Below are 24,261 nucleotides of genomic sequence, written 5' to 3' on the forward strand. Positions count from 1 at the left end.
TAGGGTCAAAGAGCATCATCTTGATTTATGGGTTTATATTTCCATAGCATCATTACATGGGGGGCCATTTTTCTTTCAACTGTGGCATCGATGAGGCTGGAGACAGACCTTACAATCTGAGGGCCATGCAGGAAAAAACCAGGCAAGCCCCTAAAATCAAAAGCATAACACTTATGAGGGTTTTGAATCCCCCAAAAGTTGAAAACCATTCTCCAAATAATTTTCCTGGGTTCCAACCTTTCCAAGTCTGGACTGGGACATGGGCAATTTTTCTCATTCTGTCTGTGATCTCTTTTATGACCTTTCTTTCATCATCAAGCTGTAAGCAGCAATTACTCAGGTTATATTTTCCACAACTCCTCCCTCAGAGGCCAGCAAATAGTCTAAAGCCAAGCAGTTCTGATGAATGGCATCTTGGTGCTTTGTTTTGCCAGCAGATAGAGGGCTCTTGCAGTTTCATTAGTTATAATTTCAAAAACAGCTTGCAGCTGTTGAGCATATATGTAGGGGTGTGATAGCCCCAGGACCTGTCTTCTGCCCAAGTGGCAGGACCATAGTACTGGATGATTTGCTTGGGAGGCAAATCATTATCTTTCCAGCTGTCAATTTGTAAGGCACTACTTAATCTTTCTTCATATATGGGGACTCCCAGTTTTTCACCTTGTCTAAGGGGAAGCAAGAAGGGTGGCCTGATTGAGCCTAGTATGCAAGACCCAAGCCAGCTGCTGGGTAGCACCACATAAGCTTGCTTCCCACAGAGCCGATATAGCCCCCTGGGGGCCCGCCAATCTATTTTTGCAGTGATTGTCCCAAGCTTTCTGGAGATTATGAAAGTTGACCAGTGGGTGGAGCTGGGGTTCTGTGTGGTTTGGAGCTCCCCACCATTGGGTCTCTTGGGTGGTGTCATTGTAAAACTTCTGTCCTAAACAAGTGAAATCCCCTACCAGGGTAGAGAACCAGCCTTAGGTGAGAGATACAGTAATTCCCAATAATAGAAGTTTTTAGGGGCCAGATGCTTTCTCTGTGATTGGGAAAGGCAGTCTCATCAAAGGACACCCATAGGTCTAGCTCCCTTGCCTCCTGTGGCCAGTGGTCTCCTATGTTGGTTTCCTCACAAACATAGCATGAAGTAACATTCAGTGTCTAGGTTATAGACTCAGCCAAGGAGAGGACTGTTTTTGGTCTTGTCAAATATAGGGAACTCACTTTTCATTTCCTCATAGAAGGAATGAAAGAACTTGGTAAAAGGAACTTTTATGGTTGATTGTCACTAATTTGAGGTGCAGTAGGGTCCCAGGATTGGACCCATTTCCATTTATCTTTACACTGACCTTACATCACTGTTCTCAATCTGAGGGCATTAAGTATAGTAAAATTTACAGAATTACAATTGCCAAGTGTCCAGTCAGGTTTAGGTGTTTCCTTGTGGAAGAGAGCCAAGCACCCTACTGTCAAGAAGCCCCATGAGACACAACTCCAGTAAGAGCAATAATGCCAACCTGTGCCACCATGTGACCTGCCACATGGGTTGGAGCACATGTATCTATCATTTAACACATAGGCTCTCTCCCAGGCTAAGACTCCGCATCCCCTGGTCTCTCAGCCTATGGCTGCACATACATCAAAAAACACTGACGCTGGTTTATCAGGGTTGAATACCCGGGTACAGTTAATGAGGTCCCTAATTCCTCCCCAGACAGCACCACCAAATCTCCAGACCTCCACCCATTGTTCCCCAGGGCTGTAGGTAGGGTTGAAACAGACATGCTGATTACCGTGGGAACATACTGAATAGATGGTAAGGTTGTGCATGCATGACCTCATGATGGTGCCTGCACAGGAATAGTAAGTATGGAAAAGCAAAGTCCTGGCAGCAACACTTCCTGCCTGAGTAGTATGCATACATAGGTCACAGGATGAGGGCTCTGGGACCACGAAGGGGAACCACATCAGTAACAATAAACAGTAATTATTCATCCTGCCTGAAAGAGGTAGAAGAGAGCTAATAAAGACTTTTCTCTGTGAGTCCAGTCAGCGGGGGTGGTTTCTGCCAAATCTATGGCAAAGACTAGGGTGAGAAGTACAGCAACTGATACAAATAAGGGGTGACAATGCATTACAGTGAAATAACTGAATAGAAACAGTTCATCTATCCTGTTAGACAACTGATTCCTCATGTTTTGCTGTGAGTAGACTAGTCAGCTTCCAGAGTGACTACAGCAGGGCTGTCATCTCGTTTTTTATGGTCCCCTATTGTTTCCCAAGAGGTGGAGTCCTGTCAAGGGAGGGCAGTGACATTCTGGAGAGTGATCTTAAGTAGTGAAGCCAGATAGGGGATGCACTCACACTCAAGAGAAGCTGACTTGACTTGGCTGTAGTGGATCCAAGGAGCTATGTCTGCTACTTTGACTGCAGTAGGGATAGACAAAATAACAACAAAAGGCCTCTCCAATGAGACTTTAATGGTTGGACAATCCATTCCTTTACCCAGATGGCATCCCCTGGCCTGTAAGAGTGCATGGGAGTTGTCAGGCTGATAGGAAGTCTCTTCCAGACCCAGTCATTGATCTTTGAGAGAGTCAACCCGAGGGCCTGCATCTGCTGCCTTAAGGTGAGGTCACCTAATTCCTTAAGGTCCCTCCTTATGCTCTTGATTAAAGGTGATGGGCGTCCATAAGGATTTCAGAGGGTGAGATGAGAGCCCTGTCTGCTTTGTGGGACCAGATCTAATTCTTAGTAATGCTATGGGCAGTAATTGATCCCACTGCAGATGGGTCTCCTGACACAGTTTAACTAACTTGTGATTTTAGGGTTCTATTCATGCACTCTATTTTTCCAGAACTCTGGGGGCGGTAGGCTGCATGCAACTTTCAGGTGATTCTGAAGCCCTTAGCCACCAACTGTACCACCTCTGCCACAAAGGCTGGCCCATTATCCAACCCAGTTGACACAGGTATTCCAAACTGAGGGATGATCTCCTTTAACAGACATCTGGTCACCTTCCGGGCCTTTTCAGTTCATCTGGGGAAGACTTCCACCCATCCTGAGAAGGTACAAAAAAACACCAACAGATATTTGCATCCTCAAACTCATGACATTTCAGTGAAGTCCATTATCAACTTTTCAAGAGGTGTTCCACCAACGCTCTGCACCTGAGGGAGTGCTCTGAGCCTTTGTCTGGGTTTATTTTTAGCACATAGGGTAGTCTCTCACATACTGCCTTACTTATGCTGGGGATCTTGGGGCCATAAAAATGCTGAACCAGGGTGGTCTCAAGGGCTGTTCACTCTGAATGACTTCCTTCATGGAACTGCTTGACAAATGTAGGGACCAGAGGCTCAGGTATGGCAATGTGGCCATCAGCAAACTTCCATCATCCATTTGGCAGAAAACTTCCCTCCTCAGTCTTAACCAAGCCTGTTCTTGTGGTGTGTACCATGGACCCCATTCAGCTAAGGAGCTTGGGAATAAGGCAGTTGTCAGAACAATTGGGGCTGGTCTCCTTGTGAGGGCCACTTGTTTGGCCTTTTTGTCAGCTTTCCCATTTCCCCAGGCAATTGTTGCATCTCCCTTCTTGTGCCCTTGGCAGTGTATAACTGCCACCTATTTAGGGGCTCACACAACATCTAGCAGTTCAAGGATTTTCTGCTCACACTTGATACTTTTTCCTCCCAAGTTAATGAGTCTCCTCTATATAAGGCCCCATGAACATGAATGGTTGTGAAGGCATATTTATAGTCAGGGTAAATATTTGCTAGTACTTCTGCAGCAATCTGGAGTGCCCACCTAAGGGTGACAAGTTTACCATTTTGCACAGAAGTGCCTACTGGCAGTGAGTGAGCCTCAGTAACTGAGTCCAAAGTAACCAATCAGCAAAGTGTGTACCATCCCAGACAAAGCTGATGCCATCTGTGAAATATTCAATGTCCGGATTGCCAATTGACTGGTTAGATCTGGGCCACTCAAAAAAACCTCATACATAAACCTCTAAGCAGTCATGCTCCAGGGGGCCCAAGGCAATTGGAAATAGAGTGGCCAGGTTTAGAGGCTTCACAACCTCCAGCTGGATGCATGGGTTTTCACATAGCATACTCTGGTATTTGACCATCTCAGAGTCAGCCAATAATTTTCCTTACACTCCATGAGTGTCAGAACAGAGTGGGGAACACAGACAGTGAGTTCTAGAGTGAGCTTGTCTGCTTCTGTCATCAGGGCAGAGGTAGCTACTAGGGCATGCAGACAAGGTGGCCAGCTTCAGGAAATGGCATCAAGTTGTTTTAACAAGTAAGCCACTGGATGGTGCCAAGAGCCCAGTAACTGAGTCAGGACCCCAATAGCTATTCCTTTTCACTCATGGACATACAAAAAAAGGGCCTAGAGTAGGGGTATTGGTGAGTTCCTTCTTGATTTCTTTAAAGGCTTTCTCTTGCTCCCTCCCCATACTAAAGGCTCCCATTCTCCTCCACTTTGTGGCTTTATAGAGGAGTCTGGCCAAGAGGGAGTAATTAAGGATTCAGAGTCAACAGAAACTTGCAGCTCCCAAAAACTTTCTAATCTGCTGGTGGGTCTTAGGGGCTGGGATGGAACATACAGCCGTTTCCTCCAAGGACCAAGCCTGCATTGCCCCTGGGACATGTGAAAGCCAAGGTATTGGACAGTGTTTTGGCAAATCTGGGCCATTTTCTTAGAGGCTTGTATCCCACTTTCCATGAAAGACAAAGGAGAGGGTGTGTCCCTTCCATACAGTCCTCCTGAGTTGGTCCAGCCAGCAGGAGGTCATCTACATACTAGAGGAGTGTGCAGTTGTGCTAGTTGTCTGAAAAGGCTTTTAGGTCCGATGCTAAGGCAATTATGAAAATAGTAGGTGAATTTTTGAAACCTGTGGCAACCGAGTCCAGGTTAGTTGCCCCTTTTCCCCAGTGTTGGGATTTTCTCATTGGAAGGCAAAAATAGGCTGACTCTGTGGGGCCAGGCAGATGCAGAAGAATGCATCTTTAAGATCTAGGCAGGTAAGAAACTTTGCCTCAGCTGGGGCAAGGCCTAAAAGCGTGTATGGATTTGGGACTACAGGGTGCAACATGACAGTTGCTGAATTTACTGCCCAGAGGTCCTGAATTGGCCTGAAATCCTCAGTCCTTGGTTTCTGGACTGGTAATAGGGGATTTTTCAGGATGACTGACAAGGTTGGAGGATCCCATATTTTAAGAGTCTGTCAAAGTGTTTTTGAATTCTGACCTGGGCCTTGCAAGGAATGAAGTACTTTTTCTGGCTGATGAGGGTGACTCCCCTTAAGTTCCACCATTACTGGGGGCACATTTTGGGCCCAACCTGGGGAGTTATCTTCAGTACATACAACTGGAATCCTGAAGGGAAGCTCAGGAATCTCCGGAGGCCTCCCTTCAGGGACATACAGCTGCCATTCTTCTTCTTGTGCAACCGTGAGGATTAGAGTCTTTGCCTCAGGTCCTCTCAACTTTAAGGCTGCTGTGCCATCTGAATCAAAAGTTATCTGTGCCCTCAGTTTACACAATAAGCCCCTGCCCATCAGGCCTACAGGGCAATCAGGGAGATAGAGGAATTCATGCCTTACTTCATGACTCCCAAGATTGCATCATCTAGCCATTAAGAAGGGGCAGCAGACCTGGTCCCCTGTAGCCCCAATAATAGTTGTATGCTTGTTGGAAAGAGGACCCACTGCTTGGGTCACAACTGAATGTTCAGTGCCAATGTCCACCATGAGATCATTGGGGTGGCTCCCTATTTTCATTCGGGCCATAGGCTCCTGGGGGGCCCAGTAAGATGGAGCCTGGTATGTACTAGTACTCCTCATAGCCTTTCAGGCCTGCCAGACTGACAATGTTGTCCTCCCAGGGGCTGGCTCCCCTGTGGGTAGGCTGATATTTTCTTTTGACAACCTGGACTCTGCCTTTTGGGAGTCCCTGACCCGTTGAGGGACATTCATTCTTCCAGGCCCTTCCTGACAACAGTATTGGTTTTGCCCTAGTTCCTCCCTAAGATAGGGGTGTCCTGGGGGCATCTGTCATCTTCCTTGGGGATTGCCTCTGCCAGGATTATCTCACCAGGGCTCATCTGACTGTCCAGCAAGGGTTGCTGCAAGGAGGTCCACTTTCCTTTTCATCTTCTTGTCAGCTTCCCACTTAGCCTCCTCATCTGAATTGATAAAAACCTTTGTGGCTACCTGCAGGAGTTGGCTAGCATTCATTCCAGAAAATCCCTCCAATTTCTGCAATTTTGCTTTCTGTCTCTCTGGCCCTGCCAAAAAAAGCAGCATTTATCATCCACTGGTTTTCAGTGGCTTCTGGGTCAAATGGGGTGTACAAATGGAAGGCCTCACACAAACACTCATAGAACTGACTGGGACTCTCATCTGGCCCTTGGAGGACTTCTGATGTTTTGCTCATGTTTGTGGTCTTTTTCCCTCCTTCCTTCTTCATGCCTCCCAATAATGCCTCCTGATAATCACTCAAGTAACTGGTAGTCTTGGTTGTTATTGGGGTCCCAATGGAGGTCTTGTTCGGGGAAATAGGCCTGAGCATATGCTTGGGCATTTAGTGTACCCTCGGGCATGATCTTCTAACCACTTTAGAGCTGCCAACGATATATGGCACCGCTCTTCAGTATTAAATAGAGTCAGAAGAAGCTGTTGACAGTCTGTGTAGGTGGGTTTGTGAGTCTGGATGATAGACTGCATCAAATCAATCAGGATCTGAGACCTTTCTGTGAAGGAAGGGTATGATGTTTCCAGTTGAGCAGGTCTCTAGTGGTAAAGGGCTGGTAGACAGATGTCTGTCCTCCTCCTTGTATTTGGCCTTCCTGGTCATAATACATGGGTTCTGGGCTTCCATCAGGGGCATCTGCAGAGCAGTGGGTATCTGAAGAGTGGGTGTGTCATGGAGACTGGCTAGATGTTCCTGATTGAGTGAGGGATGTGGGGTGAGCACTGGTGGACTTGGAGTGGGTATGGGGTCCATAGGACTCAGGAAGTTGAGGGGAGTTGAGGCCCCAGAGGTTTCCAAACCAGATTTTACAGGTGTGACTGTCCCTTGAGTTTCCCCATCCAATGTTGCAGGTGGACGTGTGGAACTGGATGCTGGAGGCAGAGGTGGATAGCGTGGCACATAGGGTGGTGGTATTTCCTCAGGTTCCTCAACCAGTATAGGCTCCTTTGTTTTCTCTCTACACTTGGAAGTTGTGGCCACCCTAGCTACCATAATTCTATAGGCCTCTTCCAGACAGGGCCTTAGCCCTGTGGGCCAGCTGAGGACAGCATCCTGCCAGCAGTCAATATAGGAAATTGATCTAGGTGCCCAGGCCTTCCTACAATTACCCTATAAACTTCATTAACTGCAGTTTTGTCTAGTGACCCTTCCAGGGGCCACCCTATACCACGAGCAGGCCAATCTACTTCACAAAGGACCTTAAGCTTGTTATGAGTTAACTCCATAGTCTCCATTAAATCCCTTTTAAAGTTTTCAACCATACACTCCAAGGAAGTGTTTTTACTCTGATTTCCACCCATCTGCTCCTGTCACCAGACAGCAAGGCAGACACAGTGGGGGAGGGGTTTTGGAGGAGAGGTAAGGGGTCCTCACTCACTTTGTCCTTCTCTAGCCACTCCCCTCGCAGAGATTTAGGCATCTCTTGGCCATACTGAGTCCATGTAAACCCCTGACCTGAGGCCCTGTTAGGCTCACCCTTGACCATATGAGTTCTTCATGGACCCACAGATTGGGACTCCTCACCCACTTTACAGCTGGGCTGCGTCTCAGCTCACGCTTTCACACACTCTCACACAGCACAGTACTTCCACCAGCTCCCTGAACCTGAGAGACACGGTTTCACCCTAAAAGGCAGTTACTAGGTGTCTCTGGGAGGTGATCAATCTCCCCTTCTGCCTCCTAAAGGCAGGCCTATTATGTTCTTACCAGTCTGATCGCCAGCACTCCCCTCAGTGGTTCCTGTGCCTCTTCAGGTTCCATTGGGCACCTGAGGCACTCACCCAGACTTGCTGGAAGGACAAATCCATCCTCCGGATCAAGCTGTCCATTGGCACCTGGCAGGATCACTTCTCTTGGCAGTCCAGGGGATGCACCCCAGAAAAAAGGGAGGTAAAAAAATCATAGTCTCCATAATCCTGGATGATCCCCCAAGAAATGTTATAGGAAATTCGAACAGAGATACAGGACTCTGAGTGAGGAAGCAACACTTTATTGTGCTGACACAGACTCAGCAGACTTGTGTCCAAAGTCTGAGCCCTGAGAACAAAGGAGTCTCACCTTATATACCCTAGAAAGCAGGTTACAGAGGCAATAAAATTAAAAAACAAGGTTTAACCCATATATGGTTACATGCAACTCTATAGGCTACTTCACCTTAGTACTAGTGCCCCTCTATCTCTAGTGCTACGTGACCTGAATCCTTCAGGTTTTATCTCTCTGCTATGCTGTCCCTTCTCCCCTGTCTGTTTCCTTCTAGGCCTTCTCCCTGCTACACTTCCTCTACTTTCTTCACTGGCTTACCACACAGTCTCCCCTGCATTTCTGGAATAGTTTCTCAACTGATTTCTATTCTTCCAATTGTCTTGTGCTTCTGAGGCAAAATAGATGAGATAACAGGGAAATTAAAAATAATAAATGTTAAAAGGGCCAGACTCAGAAATTAGAACCAGGAAGTAAACTGAAAGACTAGAGCAGCAAGCTCTCCTCCTATCACCTTCTCCTTTTAGATGTTAAGTTATAAGAACTTATAACTTAAGGAATGCAGGAAATGTTTCTCCTTTTTTCTTTTTCTCCTTTACCCTGTTATACTAAAAGAAATTCTTGCTAAAATTTCTACCTTGTAAGACTCATTTGTGTGTGTGTGTGTGTGTGTGTGTGTGTGTGTGTGATTCCTTAAATTTCTCTTTGCTGTGGATCTCAAGTTCTTGTCATTTTGTGTGGAAGCAGGAAAGCTGAAGGACACCCTCTTGTCTCTCCCCTGGTAATACTTCTATTGAGGCAGGCTAAGAAAGAGGGAAAGAAGCTGTGAGACTTTCAGGCTCCATGTAACTTTTTCCAGGACATTTCCAAAAATGGGCAAATGATCTGAACAGACACTTCTCAAGAAGTATAGCAGGAGGTATAGTGGCTCAATCCTGTAATCCTAGCTACTTGAGAGGTGGAGATCAGGAGAGAATGTCAGTTCAAGGTCAGCCCAGACAAAAAGTTTGTGAGACTCCAACTACAAAGAAAAGCACAAATAGGAGGATCGTGTTTCAAGGTGGTCAGGCATACAGTGAGACCCTATCTCTAAAATAACCAACACAAAAAGGGCTGGTGGAGTGGTTCAAGTGTTATGGCACATGCCTAGCAAGTGCAAGGCTCTGAGTTCAACCCTTAGTGCTGCAAACAAGAACAAAAGAAAGAAATACAAATGGCCAACAATATATGAAAAACTGTTCAACATCTTTATTTTCTTCCATCAAGGAAATGAAATCAAAACTACATTCAGTTCCATTTTCCCAGTCAGAATGACTATTAAAAAAAAACAAAAATAGCACATGCTGAAAGGATGTGGAGAAAAAGGAAACTTTATGGAGGGAATGTAAACTAGTACAGCCACTATAGAAAACCATCTGGAGGTTTCTCAAAAAACTAAAAATAGAACTACCACCTGAAGAAGTGTTAAGTCAGCATACAACAGAGACACCTGCACACCCATGTGTGTCACAGCAATATCTTTAATAGCCAGACTATGGAATTAGCCTAGCTGTCCATTAGCAGATGAATGGATAAAGAAAATGTGGTACATACACACGATGGAGTACGATTCAGTCATAATAAGAATAAAATTCTATCATTTTTAGTAAAACAGATAGAACTGCAGGTCATCATGTTAAGTGAAATAGGCCAGACTCACAAAGACGAATATTGTATGTTTTCTCTCATATGAGGAAACTAAAAACAAAACAATTATGACTTGAAAGTAAAGAAGGAACTAATAGAGGAGGTGTGGGGTCAGGGGAAGGGAGGAGGGGCCGCGTGTTAGGGAGAGTGGATGTGTAGAAAGCATGATGCACGCATGTTTGGAAATGTCATGAGGCACCCATTGGTCTGTGCAATTAATAGGAGCTAATAATCATAGTGATAATAAAAAGCTTTGTCTCACATCAACATCAGGACTTTTGCAAATAGCACCCCAGGTATACTCCCACTCTTCGGCTCCCCCGCTTTTCATTTCCTGAACATCAGGCACCCCTTGATGTTTTCCTGCAGTCTCACCTCTATGGTCTGCCGTCACTGTCTCCCTCAGGTAATAAGGATAATTTCCAGCCAGGTATCCCCTTCACCTTTGTCTTGTAACCAAATCCCACTTACTCTGGCACAGTGGTCACTGTGCCCTGTGCTTTGGGTGAAGATTGGGTAGAACATAGCTCCACATTCTCTCAGGTGTGGGAAAAGGAGGGGGTACAGCACTGAGGCCTAAGGAAGGCAGAGGACCTCCAGCCCCCATCCCACTGGGCTGGACACAGGGCCTAGATGCATGGGGGCTGTTGATAAGTTGTCCATGGATGGTCTCTACTTTCCAGCCATCTTGTCCTCCTCCCATTGCCTCTACCTGACTCCTCTCTGGCCTTTGTGGAGTCAGATGTACATCCTGCCCCTCCTATCCAGGTGGAGCTCTATTAGACTTCAGGCAGACATCACCGTTTAGGGGCAGCTAAACCCAGAGAAAAGCAGGCTCTGGCCCAGGGTCACACAATTAACTGGCGGGGGACAGACTCCTGACCCTGGCTCAGGCCTCTGCCCAGGGGCCTACTGTTCCTACAACACTCAGGGCAGTACAGGCAGTCTCAGGAGAATGGGAGGAGCCACTTAGAGATGAGGCATGGCAGAGACAAACCCCACTGGCTGGATCTTGCAGGGGAAGGGGGGTGGTTGTAGGGGGTTCATACTGCCTGGCCCACTTTCTCCAGGACACTCTATCCAGCTCCCACAACCATTCTTCAACCTGTCACAATGCCAGCCATAGTCCTGGCATCAGCCAGCCACAGCTCTGGGAGCAACACCCTCCCATTTCTCCTGGCTCTGGTAAACACAACTAGCAAAGGGGGTTGACTGTATTTCCTATGCCAGAAAGCTGAGGTCAGGGAGGGGTAGGAAATAATTTGAGGACACAAAGTAAATGAACTGAGACTGGAAGTCAAGTTTCTGCTATTTAATTCATATTTAGGAAATTGGAGTGAGATGAATAAGATATCATGCCCCTGGAGGACTCCAGTCTGGAGCAGGGGACAGGAGGAAGAAATCAAGATGCAGAAAGCAGTGACACCTAACTGATGTCTATGACACAAAGCGTTATGGAGGCTCAAGGGGACAGAGGCCACTTCTGGGATGGAAGGAGGACATCCAAGAGGCTGCCCTGGGGTCAGCATTAAAATCAATTCTCTTGCTTTAGGGACAGTTCCACTGGAGAAAGTAGGGAGAGTCAAATTGTATTGAGTTGAGAAATTTGTGGAACAACAGTTGCAAAACTCCAATGACTGGTGTGTGGAGGTGCTGGGGAGCCAGGAAAGTAAAAGGCATCAGAGGTGCTTTTGGAAAAAGGTCTCTGGCAGCTGTGTCTGAAGCTGCTGCAGGCCTGGTGTGGAGAGGTCATGGCAGTGCACAAGAGGGACACACTTCAGAGGTATCAGAGGGAGGTGAGCTGACAGGGCTAGGCCTGATTGTAGGCAGGGAAGGGAGGCAGTAGGGAGGCAAGGGAAATCAGGAAGGGCTGTTCAGGCAGAACATGGGGTAGAGCATGGACCAAGGTGAATCAGAGGTGTGTGAGACTCCCATGGGGAGAAGAAGGGTCTGTGGGTAGAGAAAATTCTGACTTAGTGGTCCTGGAAACTAAGGGAGGGTCAATGCCATATCTAGGTAGAGATGCAGAGGGAAATCAAGGGACTCCTTTGTCAAAGGCAGCATTTCTCTAGACCTGGTATGGTAGCCATTAGCTCAAGAGCATGGCTATTGGAGTCTGAATTCAGAAGTGCTGCAAGAGTAATGTACATCAGATTTTGAAGACAGAACCAAAAAAGGAATGCCAAAAAATTTCATTAATATCTTTATATTGGTCACTTGTTGAAATGCAAGTACTTTGGATACACTGGGTTAAGTTAAGTAAAATATATTATTTAAGTGAATTTTATCTATTTTTTGCTTTTAAAATACAAATCTGGTAGGAAATTAAAAGTTGCACAAGTGGATTGCCACACATTCCTATGGGACAACATCATTCTAGATCCTGAATTCTACAGGATGTGAAATAAGTGTGGAAGAATAAAGTGGGGCAGAAGGGTAGATGTTAACATTTACAAGCTACAAATAGTTAACATCAAATTGGATCCTCAAGGTAGGCATCACCTCTCAAATTGAGTTGCGCACACATGTCCCGTTCCACTGGACCTCTGTGGGATGAGGGATCTGCGGAACCCACTGGGAGAGATGGTGTTTTGAAGGCAGAACAATAAGCCTGTGAACTATCTATCAGGAAAGAGAGCAAGAAGAAGCAGGACAAACATAGGGGTGCCACAGAACCAGAGGAAGCGGTGGCCAGTGCAGGTCTGGAGCAACGGAAGAGCGAGACAGGTAGGAGGCCCAAAGGGAGCCCCTCTGGCCAGGCTTGCTGGCTGGCTTGGCTGAGTTCACTCCAGAGGCTTCAGGCGGTAGCGGAAGCACACCTCATAGCTGGGCTGTGAGATGCCAAAGCCCCACCGGTCTGGGTCACAAGGGGGCACAGGTATATCAGGGTCTACCAGCACCAGGTCAAAGTATGTGACCATGAGCAATACAAAGAGCTTTATCTCACTGAGGGCAAAGAACCTGCCAGGGCAGATGGAGACACCTGAGCCCCAAGGCATGATGTAGTGGTGGATCTTCTTGCCTGCTTTATAGAAATCCACTTTTCGGCTGCCATTGGAGTTGAGGAATCGATCATACTTGAAGGTTGTAGGCTCAGGGTGGATTTCAGGGTCCATGTGCACTGAGAGGTAGGGAAAAAGGGCTACTTTATCTCCACGGCGTAACAGGTACTCCTGCCCACTGGCCATCTTCAGGGTATAATCACTCTCCACCACCCTAAAGAGGGTGGGTGCAGCCTTCAGACGCAGGGTTTCTTCCATCACACTGTCCAGGACTGGGGTGTGTTTCAGGGCACTGAATTTGAAGGAGAAGAACTTCTTGGGTTCCAGCCTGGCCTCACCCAGGACCTGGATGGCCTCCTCCCTCACAGCTTGCATGGCTTCTGGGTGTTTCATGAGGAATAAGAGGGCCCAGAAGGAAGTGGGCCCTGTGTTCCCCTGGGAGGCCCACAGCATCATGAAGATGAATTTGTCCTGCATAGCTGGAGCTATTCCCTGCTCCCTCAGACGCCGAAGCATGTAGCATAACCAGGTGCTCATGCTATCCCTCTCCAGGCTGTGTTTCACAGACAGTGTCTTGTGAAAGAGATGCTGGAGTTGAGCCACTTCTAGCCACTCCCGGGGCCCCAGTAAATTGTAGACAAACCTGGGAAAAAGGAGATCGAATCTGCGGAACTTCACGAATATCTCCTCTGCCCGTAGCAGGTCCTGTTCCTTGTCCTTTGTGTAGCCAAACAAGCTCAGGTAGCCAGCCTTGAACAAGATGTTGTAGCAGAAGTGAAAGAGGCCATCCTCATGCCAGCAACTGGCGTCTGGACTCCAGCCTTTGGGTCCCAGCATCACCAAGGACAGGCTGTCCAGCATGGCTGTATTGAGAACCTCCAAGCCAGCGCCCATCAGATACTTGGTACTGGCTAAGTGTATCATCTGAATGTCCCCCTCCACCGACTGATATCCAAATACCTTTAGCACCAGTTGTTGTGAGTACTTCACAAAGTCTAGTTTCTTCTGTGATTCCTTGATGATAGGGCCAAAGGACAGGGGGTCCATGATAAAGGTGAAGTATTGGCCCCCTAGCTGCACTGTGAACACATCCCCATGCTTAGTCCACATTCCTTTCAAGAATTCAAACGCATTCTTCCGGAAAGCCATGGCATGGCCGAGCAAGGGCACAGGGCCCTTGTCCAAAGGGGGTTCCTGGGGCTTGCGTTGTCGGAGCAGCCCTGGAAGACACAGGCATACCACAATGGCCGCAAGCAGGGCTCCTAGCACTGCACCCCAGAGTACCATGGTTTTGCTTCTGCAGGCTAAGTTCTGCACAGACACTTGTTCTCTGGGTGCCAGTAGAGCTTTGCAAGACCTTGACAAGTCAGGAATACAAAGGTCTGTGCATTTGGACCTTGCCCTGTGACTAGAGCACAAGTTGTGGCAAATAACTAATGAGCTAGCACCTGGGAGAAAAATGTCACTCTGATTTAACACATGGCCATATCTGGTCAGGTGAGAGGAAGAGCTAATGATTGGAGGAAGCTCAGAGGGAAGCCTCTAGCTATGACTGCAGCCTGCACAGTTGCTATGTGCTTTGCTTTAACCTTCTGACCTTCCATTCAGCACTGACACTTTAACTCTGTGCCTGTCTTGAGCTCACTCTTACCCCTATGACCTACTGACCACACACACCTTTATTTGCTCACATAGTCATTTATTTACTTGCTCATGCACATCTGTCCCCTTCCTCACCTTTAAGACCCAGCTGAAGTTCCCATTCCTAGTTGGGCCTCTGGTCAAGTTACTTAACTTCACAGTGCCTCCATTCCTTCAGCTGTGAAATCAAGATAACATATGAAAACCACTTAGAACCGTACCTAGCTCAGGTTAGCGTTCAGTGTACCTCAGTTCTTATCTTTTCTCATACCTTGGCTCCCTTTCCTGGGCCTCCACGCAGCCTTGTGTTTATCTTATTCTTTTCTGAGTCTGTCTTCCCCTCTGGTCTCAAAGATGCTTTCTGAGGAGGCAGGGCCTTGTTGAGGTCATGTCTGCTTTGAGCTCCATGTACACAATCAAAGGCAAAAAGGCAAAGCTCCATGTACACAGTCACATTGATGTGTGACCTTCCATAGCAGCTTTTGACATCCTAATCCAAAGGAGAGGAGCATGAATGCTGGGGCTTAAGGCTTTAAAAGGTTGAGCAGGTGGAAGGGGTGCTGACTTAACTCCATCTAGGAGTCTAGTGTGAATGAATCTACCTGAGAGTATGCGCAGAACTTCCTAGACTGGGGCCCCTACAAGCAGAGGCTCAGCCCTTAGTTCCCAACGAGGCTCTCCCATGGAACTCCTCCACTGGTTCAATTGCTTTCCTGTTCACTCCTCAAACAAAAAGGTGGAATCCTGGAATTATGAAATGTCACAGGCAATAGGGACCTCGGCCAATAGCTTCATTTTAAAATAGGATCCAGGCTCAGAATGCAGTGGGAACTTTCTCTGGCAACTGGTTTGTCTTGGGGTATGAGTTAAACTGACCACTGACTAGAGAGGTCTTGTCAATGCCCTGCCAGCAGGTTCACAAAGGAGAAAGCTATGACATTGATAACAAAGCTTTAGTCAAGTAGGTTAGCCCATTGTTCCAACAGGTTGGTTTAGACTCTATTCAGTCAGTTCTGACACCTGCTAAATTATTCTTTAACTTCCTGCTCTACAAAAGGGACTTTGGTTTGCCAGACCACAGGACCATACACTCTGCTGATTGAACTTCTTTTGCCTTGGGTAGTTTTTAGCAGGCAGCCGAACTATCCATATTCTGCCTCCAAGAAGCCCTCTTTGATTGCAAACACAGCACAGTATTTAGCACATCAACTCTGCTTGGCTTTAGAATTCACAGTTAGAAACCGTGGGCTAAATACAATGAGTTGAAATTTGTCCCCTAGTTTTTAATGAACAGAATGCCACTTTACATTCATTTTTACTCATCTGTTCATTCTCTCCTTCCTGGAATGGTCCATCTATAACCAATCAACAGATATTTATTGGACACTTCCTGACAGAAACTTTGCTAAGAGTTGGAGATAAAACAATAAGTGAGACAAAGTTCTTACATTTTTGGAGTTTATGGTTTATTGGAGGGGAAAAATATTAAATCATTGCCCTATGTTAAATGCTGCAAAGAAGAGCAGAGAGTGAAGGGAGGTGAGGATTCAGACGGTCACACTGACCAGGTGATGATTAGGCAGAGGACTGGAGGACAAAGCAAAGTCACAGTGTTATATTACTGGCAGTAGTGCCAGAGGTAAGGGGGGCGGTTCAGGGATTTGGGGAGTACTGTCCCCTGGGGTCAAATGTTGCAGAGCTCAGAGGAGGGGGTGAGTCTTCTCCAGGGTGCAGGCCCTGCAGGCTCAGTGCAGATTCGGCTTTGACACATCACGCGACACTGACCCCTCTCATGCCACCTGACCTGTGGCCCGGTCCAGCTTACGGGATCCCCCTAAGTGCTGTCGGATGGACAGACAGTGAATGTAGACTCTTACTCGGGAGGAGGCTGGCTTGGCCCTGGGAAGTCAGCTCTTACTGCCCTCCTGGGCCTCCCGAGGGGTTGGAGACCAGCCCTCCCGAGCGCGCACCGAGGGCCGAAATACCTGGACACGGAGGCAAGGAGGACCAACGACAGGCAGAGGCGGCCTCCGGGAGTGCTAGAGCGGCGCGGCCCGAACACCGGAAGGGGGTTTCGCACTTCCGGCCCTGCGGTTCTCCCAGCTGCTGTGCGGGTGTTGCGGGAGCCGTCTGTCAGTCGGTCGGCTGTGTGTGTGTGTCTGTGCGCACCGCCGCTATGTTCAACGCGCGCGCCCAGCGGCGTCCGCCCAGGAGCGACGTTCCGCTGTCTCGCAGCGTGTTTGGTGTGCTCCTTTCTTGCCGGACTTGTTCATCCACCTGCCATGGTGGCCAGTGGGGTGGACTGAGTTCTCTAGAAGGGGTGGGGGTGGGGGGGCCCTGTGGCTCCGCCCGATCTCTTGGCCTTTTCGTTCTGTAATGGGGTCCGGAATTTCGAGCAACAGGGCAAGATTGAGGATTGTTAATGGGCTGTGCTTCCTGGCTTGGAGCTTTCCGCTGTGCGTGATCTGCTCTGCGTGCAGCTGCTCTCCCTGAGTCTTTTTGCGCGTTTTTCCAATTCTGGAAGACATTGACTGCTCCACCAGTGTGTGTCATTTCCTGCTTCACTCCCAGCTGTACTGTTGAAAGACAGATGTAGGGAAGAAATTACTTCACCCTGCCTTTAGATAATAATCATTAAACTTAGGCTGGACCTGCTTATGGGTTCTTTTCCTTTGTAGCCCTCCTGCTTCCTTCTTTTCCGGGAGAAGAAAACCCTGCCATGGCAACTATGTTAACAACCCGGCCCAAGGTTAGCCGTGCTTACTCCTAGCCTGCTTCACATATACACCAGGTCTCTGTGAAGCCGGTGTGGCACATAAAAAGGCAAATTTGGGATCTTGTATCAACTCTGTCACCCACTCATGACATGATCTAGACCATTTCATCTTTTTGTCCTTGCCATTCTCTTAAGTCACAACAGGAGGCTGAAATGCTATTGCAAAGGTGTCAGGTTGTGTATTTACTACTAAGTGCGTTACTATGTACTAAGTGGCAGAGGTTGGAGGGATAGAAGAACTGAAATGATTCACCCTGAGCCCCTGTCCTGGGCATGACTCTACACTGATCATCTCCATTGCCACAGGGACCATCATCCTTATTTGAGCACTTACCTTGACCTAAATATTATGCTAAATACTTTACGTGTAATTATGCTATTTAGTCTTCCTATCAACCTGTGTCAAGAATACTGTGCTTTAGAGATACCCTACAAGAATTCATGGAATTCAACATGTAGATGCAGTTATGACTAAGATTTATCCCAGCTATATAGTAAGATCGTAAGAGTCTGGAGGAATCCATGTACAAGTTTCCTAATGCTTTCTCCCTCTTACTTTGGATCACACAGAACTCCCTCTTTTAGCAATGAAATTGCAGCAACATGTATACTGTGTTTATGCCTAGGGACGTTCATTGGGGAGTCTGCCCAAGGTGTTACTGGGGGACTGATCACATAGGCACCCTCAGCCTAGACATGCCAACATTCCAGACTCTCAGAAGGAAAGCAAGTGTTCAGCATTTTTGTGTATTGTTAGTGTGGATAGTCCAGGAGTAACTGGGCACTCTGAGAGTGAAGTTCTAGATACTAGCCAATGGCTGATCTTATAAGTGGTCCTTTTCAAAGTCTCTGCCTTGTTAATGCCTTTGTACACAAAACCCTGAGAAGCTGTAATAGTGTCATTTTGCAGAGGAGAAAGTTGAGTTCAAAAGTAACTGCACCGCCAGCACGAAGTAGAGCCAGGGTTTTAATGGGTCTGTTTACTTCAGAACTTGAGCTCTTCTCTACCCATCTTACATCTATCTTGTCTGCTCCAGGGTCTTCCTTAAGTTCTCTGCACTTGTTCTTTCTGCCTAAAATGCCAGAGGAGGGGCTGTTGAGCTCGAGCTGCACAGCAATATCTTTGCATGACTGGTTTCATTTCACCATTTGAGCTTCAGTTCAGATTTTACCTTATAAAGGACTTCCCTGACTACCCTATGTAAAGTAGCCTCTCTCTTAAGTTACTTTATAGCACATTGCCCTGTGTTTTTTTAATGTGAAGTAATCCCATGTCTTTGTTTATTCTATATTAAATCTATATCTTCCTCTGTATGTGCTGGTAAGTTGGCACTCAGAAGAAAAAGTCCTGATTTGCCAATTTCTGTGTTGCAACTCAATCACCATCTGGCTAATTTCATACTACCAACACAGGGTCACTAGAGGAGGAGTTGGAAGAGATGTTCATTATCAGTTTACCTGAGTCAGTGTGAGCTAATAGCAGAATAAACTCTGGACACAAATATGTTAGGTGACAGCCAGTTTGAAAACAGCGAGTTTGTTTATACAAGTCACTGCCAAGTAGGTCAGAGAAACCTAAAATGGGGAAGTTAGGGTGAGAAAGCAAGTTGTAGAGTATCATTCCATAGTCCCTATCAATAAATAATTTGCATAGGCAGGATACTGGCTTAGGCACTATCTGGGAGACAGACATTTAAAAATTATTCTTCAAGAGCTCGCAATCTGTCAAACAATAAAATAAGCATATATCAAGTAGGCACTAGTAAAGGCAGTGCAAACTACATGCTGCTGGGCTGTCAGAACAGTTTATATCCTGATGGGAGGAAAGGAATGGAGTCGGAAGGATGTTTATGAAAATGAGGTCTATGAGTTGGGCTGGTGAAGATACACAGGATGAGGTTGTGAAAGGAAAGGCAAGATATTTCAGACAAAAAACAGTATGGAAAAAACATCAAAAGAGCTGATGAGATATGCTTGAAGAAAAAGTCCAGTTTGTCTAATACATCAGTGCAGGAACAACTCTTCAGGCCGAAAGCCTAGAACTCTAATGGGCACACTTATCTGGGAAACTGACCTTCAATTCACTCTCATAACAAACCCTCAAGAAGATGCTGGAAGCTGTTTGCAGCTGAAAGGGAGGTGGCCTTATTGTTGTGGTCTCCAGAGCAACTTGCAATAGCCAGAAGAGTATAAGTGGACTCCACTCCCATGGCAAGGAGAACTTTGTGAAATCCTTGGTTGGACTCCATTGCAGTGGGCAGTATCTTCAGCAGTAAAACACCTTTGTGGGGAATTCAAGGCCAGAGAAGCTTGACCCTCCATGCAGAGGTTGGATTTATATCTGTTGCCTATGTTTAATAGTACCTTCCTATCAATCACTATCATCCTTGTGATAGCTGTGAAGTAGGATCTGACAAAACAGCTATAAAGATGGCTTGGTGCCTATTCTGGAGTATCTTGAATTTACCTGAGGAATGGATTTGTCAGTGAATGAAGAACTACTAGAGATTTTTGAAGGGGGCTGGTGAAAGCTTTAGGAATGTTAATCTAGCAGAGATAGTTTATAGCCAAGATTAGGAAAAAATAGAATTGTCAATGAATAGGGTGACATAGGAAAAGTTGATTGGTAAAAGAGAAGATAAAGGTATAAAAGGGGGCGCTGAGCTTTGTTTCCCCCCAAAGAAAAGGGAAAAGACCCTAAGAAATAGGTAAGTGAATTTAAGTGGGGTGAATAGAGGGCACCTGGGCAGGATAATTGTAGGAGCATGTTGACAGTCTGGACCTGACATGCTAAAAGACCTGAAGTTGGGCTTCTGGCCTTGGACACTGATTGGTACACCATCAGTAAAGAATATAACAGTGGACCCATCCTGGATGAGGGCGACAGAAACAAAGGGTCCCATGCAGCTGCCCAAATCACACTTATTTATTTTTCGTCTTGTAGCATTATCAACTGCTTTTTCCCAAGCCATTTGGGTTCATTTAAATTAATCTGGGCTTCTGCCATTTGTCTGACAGGAAAATGTAGAATCTGTAATGATGTGTTGAAAGGAATAAAAAAAAAATAGACAAAGAAGCCAGGTTTTTTCAGGAGATCTCTACTGTAATTTATGTAAGAGTAAAAATACTAATTTTATCTTATAATTTTATATTAGGGAGAATTCCAGCTGTAATTAGAAATCTGTAACAAAAAAAGGCAAAAACAAAAGGAATAACTTGTCTAAAAGTACACTAATGTAATTGTGTTTAAGGGGTCATTTTGTGTATTTCTATTAACCTGTGTCTATAATGAGTCTTAAAACAACATTAGTCAAAACTTAATCTACCTCTGGAATTCCAGACAATAACTGACTAGCATATCTGGAGCTGCTTCATATTTGCATTTTAGCTCATTTTATACATCCTAAAGTCAACTTGTATAATTTGAAACATTTTTTGTGTGTATGAGTATATGTACATGAACATTTTTAGGTTGACTTTTAAACTGCAATTAAAAAACACAATGGACAAAACCTATCGCCTCTTCTTAAAAGCAGTTATTCGAGGCCTAACGAAAATATGTACATTCAAGAGTTAACGTTCAAATGCTAGACCAAACAAGGAAAGGTCATTTTAAAACCAAGCCATTAACTATTTGTTCAAACTTTAAACATGTAAAAGTTTACAGAATTAAAGGTATAAAAGTTTAATGCATATAAAGAAACCCAAAAGGGCTCTCTTCAATACAATATGCATTGCGTCTGAAGCTTTAACATACAAAGTGGTAAGTGAAACTTTTGGCATTTCTGCCATTTATAATTATTCCCATTCAGATGAAAAAAGAAAGCCTGCCATTTGGGCAGTCCTGTTATTTAAAACCTGGCTGACATCTATTTATCTTGGCTAAATAAGCATTTTGTTATTGTATATTTGAGATGCACTTAAAAATCAGAAAATAAGTCTATTTGCATTCACTAACACTACTTCCTAAACTTGTAAAAGCTATATTATTTTGAATTTTGTCACTGTTGTAGGTCTGTTATCCCACTGAGACAAAATTTCAAAGGTAAAAGCTAAGTTAATGGATAAAGGACTTTTGTGTAGTTATGAGGCTAATTCTTGTTAAGTCCTTTTCATGTTAAATGTACTTATGTTCCTCATGTTTATAAGTCTTCTATAATGCAAAGCTTGAGTGAACACTTTACCAAGCTGGTGTCCAAACTTGTTAGTGGTATTAACAGGCTTGTGTTCATGTGTCCTTAATTCTATCATGACTATCATAGTTAAAAAGATAGTTAGACATGAACAAACACTTCACTGTAAACAGAGTCATTCTAATAATTAAAAGAGTCACCTAAAAACACATCTGTAAACAAGTATATTCTACTTTATTTTTAAAATTTATTCTTAAAAGACAAAATTAATTGGGAATTTATATATAAAAATATTCTATTATTACTAAAATATAAAAATTTTATCATTCTTTACACTAAAAATTTTAATGTCTTCAAGAAGATAAAAATAAATGCTTATGGTCCTGTCATGTGCTGTCAGTTATAATTATAATCCTAAAATGTTACATACAATAAAAAAAATTAGACTATTTGTCAATTACTGAACTTTTCTCAAAATTCTGACCATGACTATCCTACTTCTTTTCTCATCCACAGTTTGGATTCTTCTCTAAAGTATTTACAATCAAGTTCATGGAAACTGATTCTAGCAAGTACTTATTTTTTAGCCAATTAATTTTTCTTTAAATATTTACTTTTTTTAGTTTTATTTTGTGTTTTTCCTTATAAAACTTTATAAATGTGTGTTGACATTCTATAGAAATATGACTTCTAACAAAATAACCTAAGTGGTATTTTGAAATGATAGAACACTTACAGAGAAAAATTAAACTTAAAAAATAGACTCCAGGTAAGCTCAACCTAAGAAGTACTCCTTCTAAACCTCTTAGCTATTTAAAGTTGGTCAAAAAGATTTTATTGGCAGTGACTCCTAACTGTCTGTCACCCTTCAACATGGGACCAGATCAGACCAACTAAGACAAATCTCAGGCCAGCAAGGAGGGACAATTAAAACCAAACCACAATATGGATGATTAACCAGCAGTGTCTTCAGAGAATATTGTTCAGAGACAATGGGGGAGAATGTTAAAATCAAAATGAAGTTATGCTGAGTATGATGGTACATGCCTGTAATACCAGCCCTTGGGAGGCTAAGGCAGGAAGATTATGAATTCAAGTCCAGCCTGGATTACATAAAAGTCCCTGTCTCACAGCACACAAAAAAAGTCACTTGTGTCAAAACTTCTAAAAGTAACTGAAGGTGAGAGGTTTTGAATAAGGGTGTGTACATACGATTACCTGATACCAAAGCCCTCTACCAGACATCTTTTTCACAAAAGATAAACTCATAATTTTGACTAAGGGCTTCTATTTGAATAGGAACAAAAATTCTACCTCTATTGACTCCAAACATATTTTTCGTAGTCCAGATTCATCGGTTTAATTTCAGATCAAAGCGCCAAATGTACAGTATTCCAAAAATTATATTCACAAATTGAAGAAATGTCAGATCCTGCCTTATGTCTTAATGGTTTGTTACAGAATGGTCTGGAGAGCCATTCAGAGGAAAAATATGTTGCTTGTCCTTATATTATTCATATATGGGGGAATACTACTCTGCTGATTCGTTATAATGTTTATGAAATACTCTCTTCCCTAACTTCTCATATGACTGATACTGGTAGTACAACAACTGATCTTCCCCTTCATCAGCTAGGACATGACTTTCTGCCTCTCCTTAGGTAAGGCCATCACCCATTCCCAGCTTAAAAAATTACTGAAGATGGACCTTTCCCTTTTAGCATTCCTTAAGATTAAGGGATCAAAAAGTCATTGGGGGAAACTGAGGTAGGTTGTAATAGGGAAAGGTGACAAGGAATTCCTCTGCCAGGAATTGAATGCAAAAACACTTTACTAATGATTAATCTTAAGAGCAAACACATTTACTGTTAGGAGAAAAACACATTTGCTAATGTTTGCTCTTGAGAGCAAACCACATTTGCTAATGCTTAATCTTGAGAGCAAAACGTATTTGCTAGTTTTTAATTTTGCTTTCCTCTTGTAACAAGTATCAGTGTAAGCTAGACAGTGAGCACTCAGCATTATTCGTTTCTTTTAGCTTCACTGAAATGTAACCTAAAAGAGAAAACAGCTCCCTAGGGCTGAGTGCAGTGGCTAAACTACTTAGGAGGCAGACATCAGGAGGATCACAGTTGAAAACCAGCCCAGGAAAATGTTATCAAGATCCCATCTTAACCAATAAACTGGGTGTTGTGGCATACACTTCCCTATGTGGGAAGTGTATTTGATCCCTTAATCTTAAGGAATGCTATGTGGGAAGTGTAACTAGGAGAATAGTAGTCCAGGCTGGTCCCAGGCAAAAATGCAAACTCCTCTTACAACTAAAGCAAAAAGGGCTGTGGGCATGGCTCAAGTGGTAGGGCACCTGCCTAGCAAGTGCAAGTCTCATCCTTAAACTTGCCACAGATGATTAATAGGCCCTGGGAACTCAGAAAACAAATTTTAAAGAAAAACACCTACAGAAAGCATCTGAGACAATCCCTGTTTACTTAATTCTGTATAAATATAGAAAAGTCACAGATTGCTTGCTTTCTTTTGAGACATCCACATATCCACGTTCTGTAGTGTGCCTTGCCTCTTTGCCTGTTTTGCTAAACAAATCTCTGCCTCGCTTACCTGATTTCTTCTGTATAGAAGACCAAAAAAACCAAAAACCAAACCAAACCAACCAACCAACCAACCAAACAAACAAAAAACCCAACCAAACAGAAAACTTCATGATTTAGGTTATACCCCTTGTACCCACCATCAGTTCTGGTAACAGTCCCTGGGTGATATCAAGAGAAGTTGGTGGAATGGGAAAC

At 44.7% G+C, this 24,261-nt stretch overlaps 1 protein-coding gene across 1 annotated transcript; it reads right to left on the reverse strand.

Annotated features, from left to right (window-relative positions):
* Positions 1-11,202: 11,202 nt before the first annotated feature.
* Positions 11,203-14,362, reverse strand: Cyp8b1 (cytochrome P450 family 8 subfamily B member 1). Its single transcript, XM_020171905.2, has one exon. It carries the CDS (start codon positions 14,192-14,194, stop codon positions 12,689-12,691), a length of 1,506 nt encoding a protein of 501 aa, XP_020027494.2. The 5' UTR covers positions 14,195-14,362; the 3' UTR covers positions 11,203-12,688.
* Positions 14,363-24,261: the final 9,899 nt, after the last annotated feature.

The sequence above is a fragment of the Castor canadensis genome, chromosome 17, assembly GCF_047511655.1.
Source record: "Castor canadensis chromosome 17, mCasCan1.hap1v2, whole genome shotgun sequence".
NCBI classification, from domain to species: Eukaryota; Metazoa; Chordata; class Mammalia; order Rodentia; family Castoridae; genus Castor; species Castor canadensis.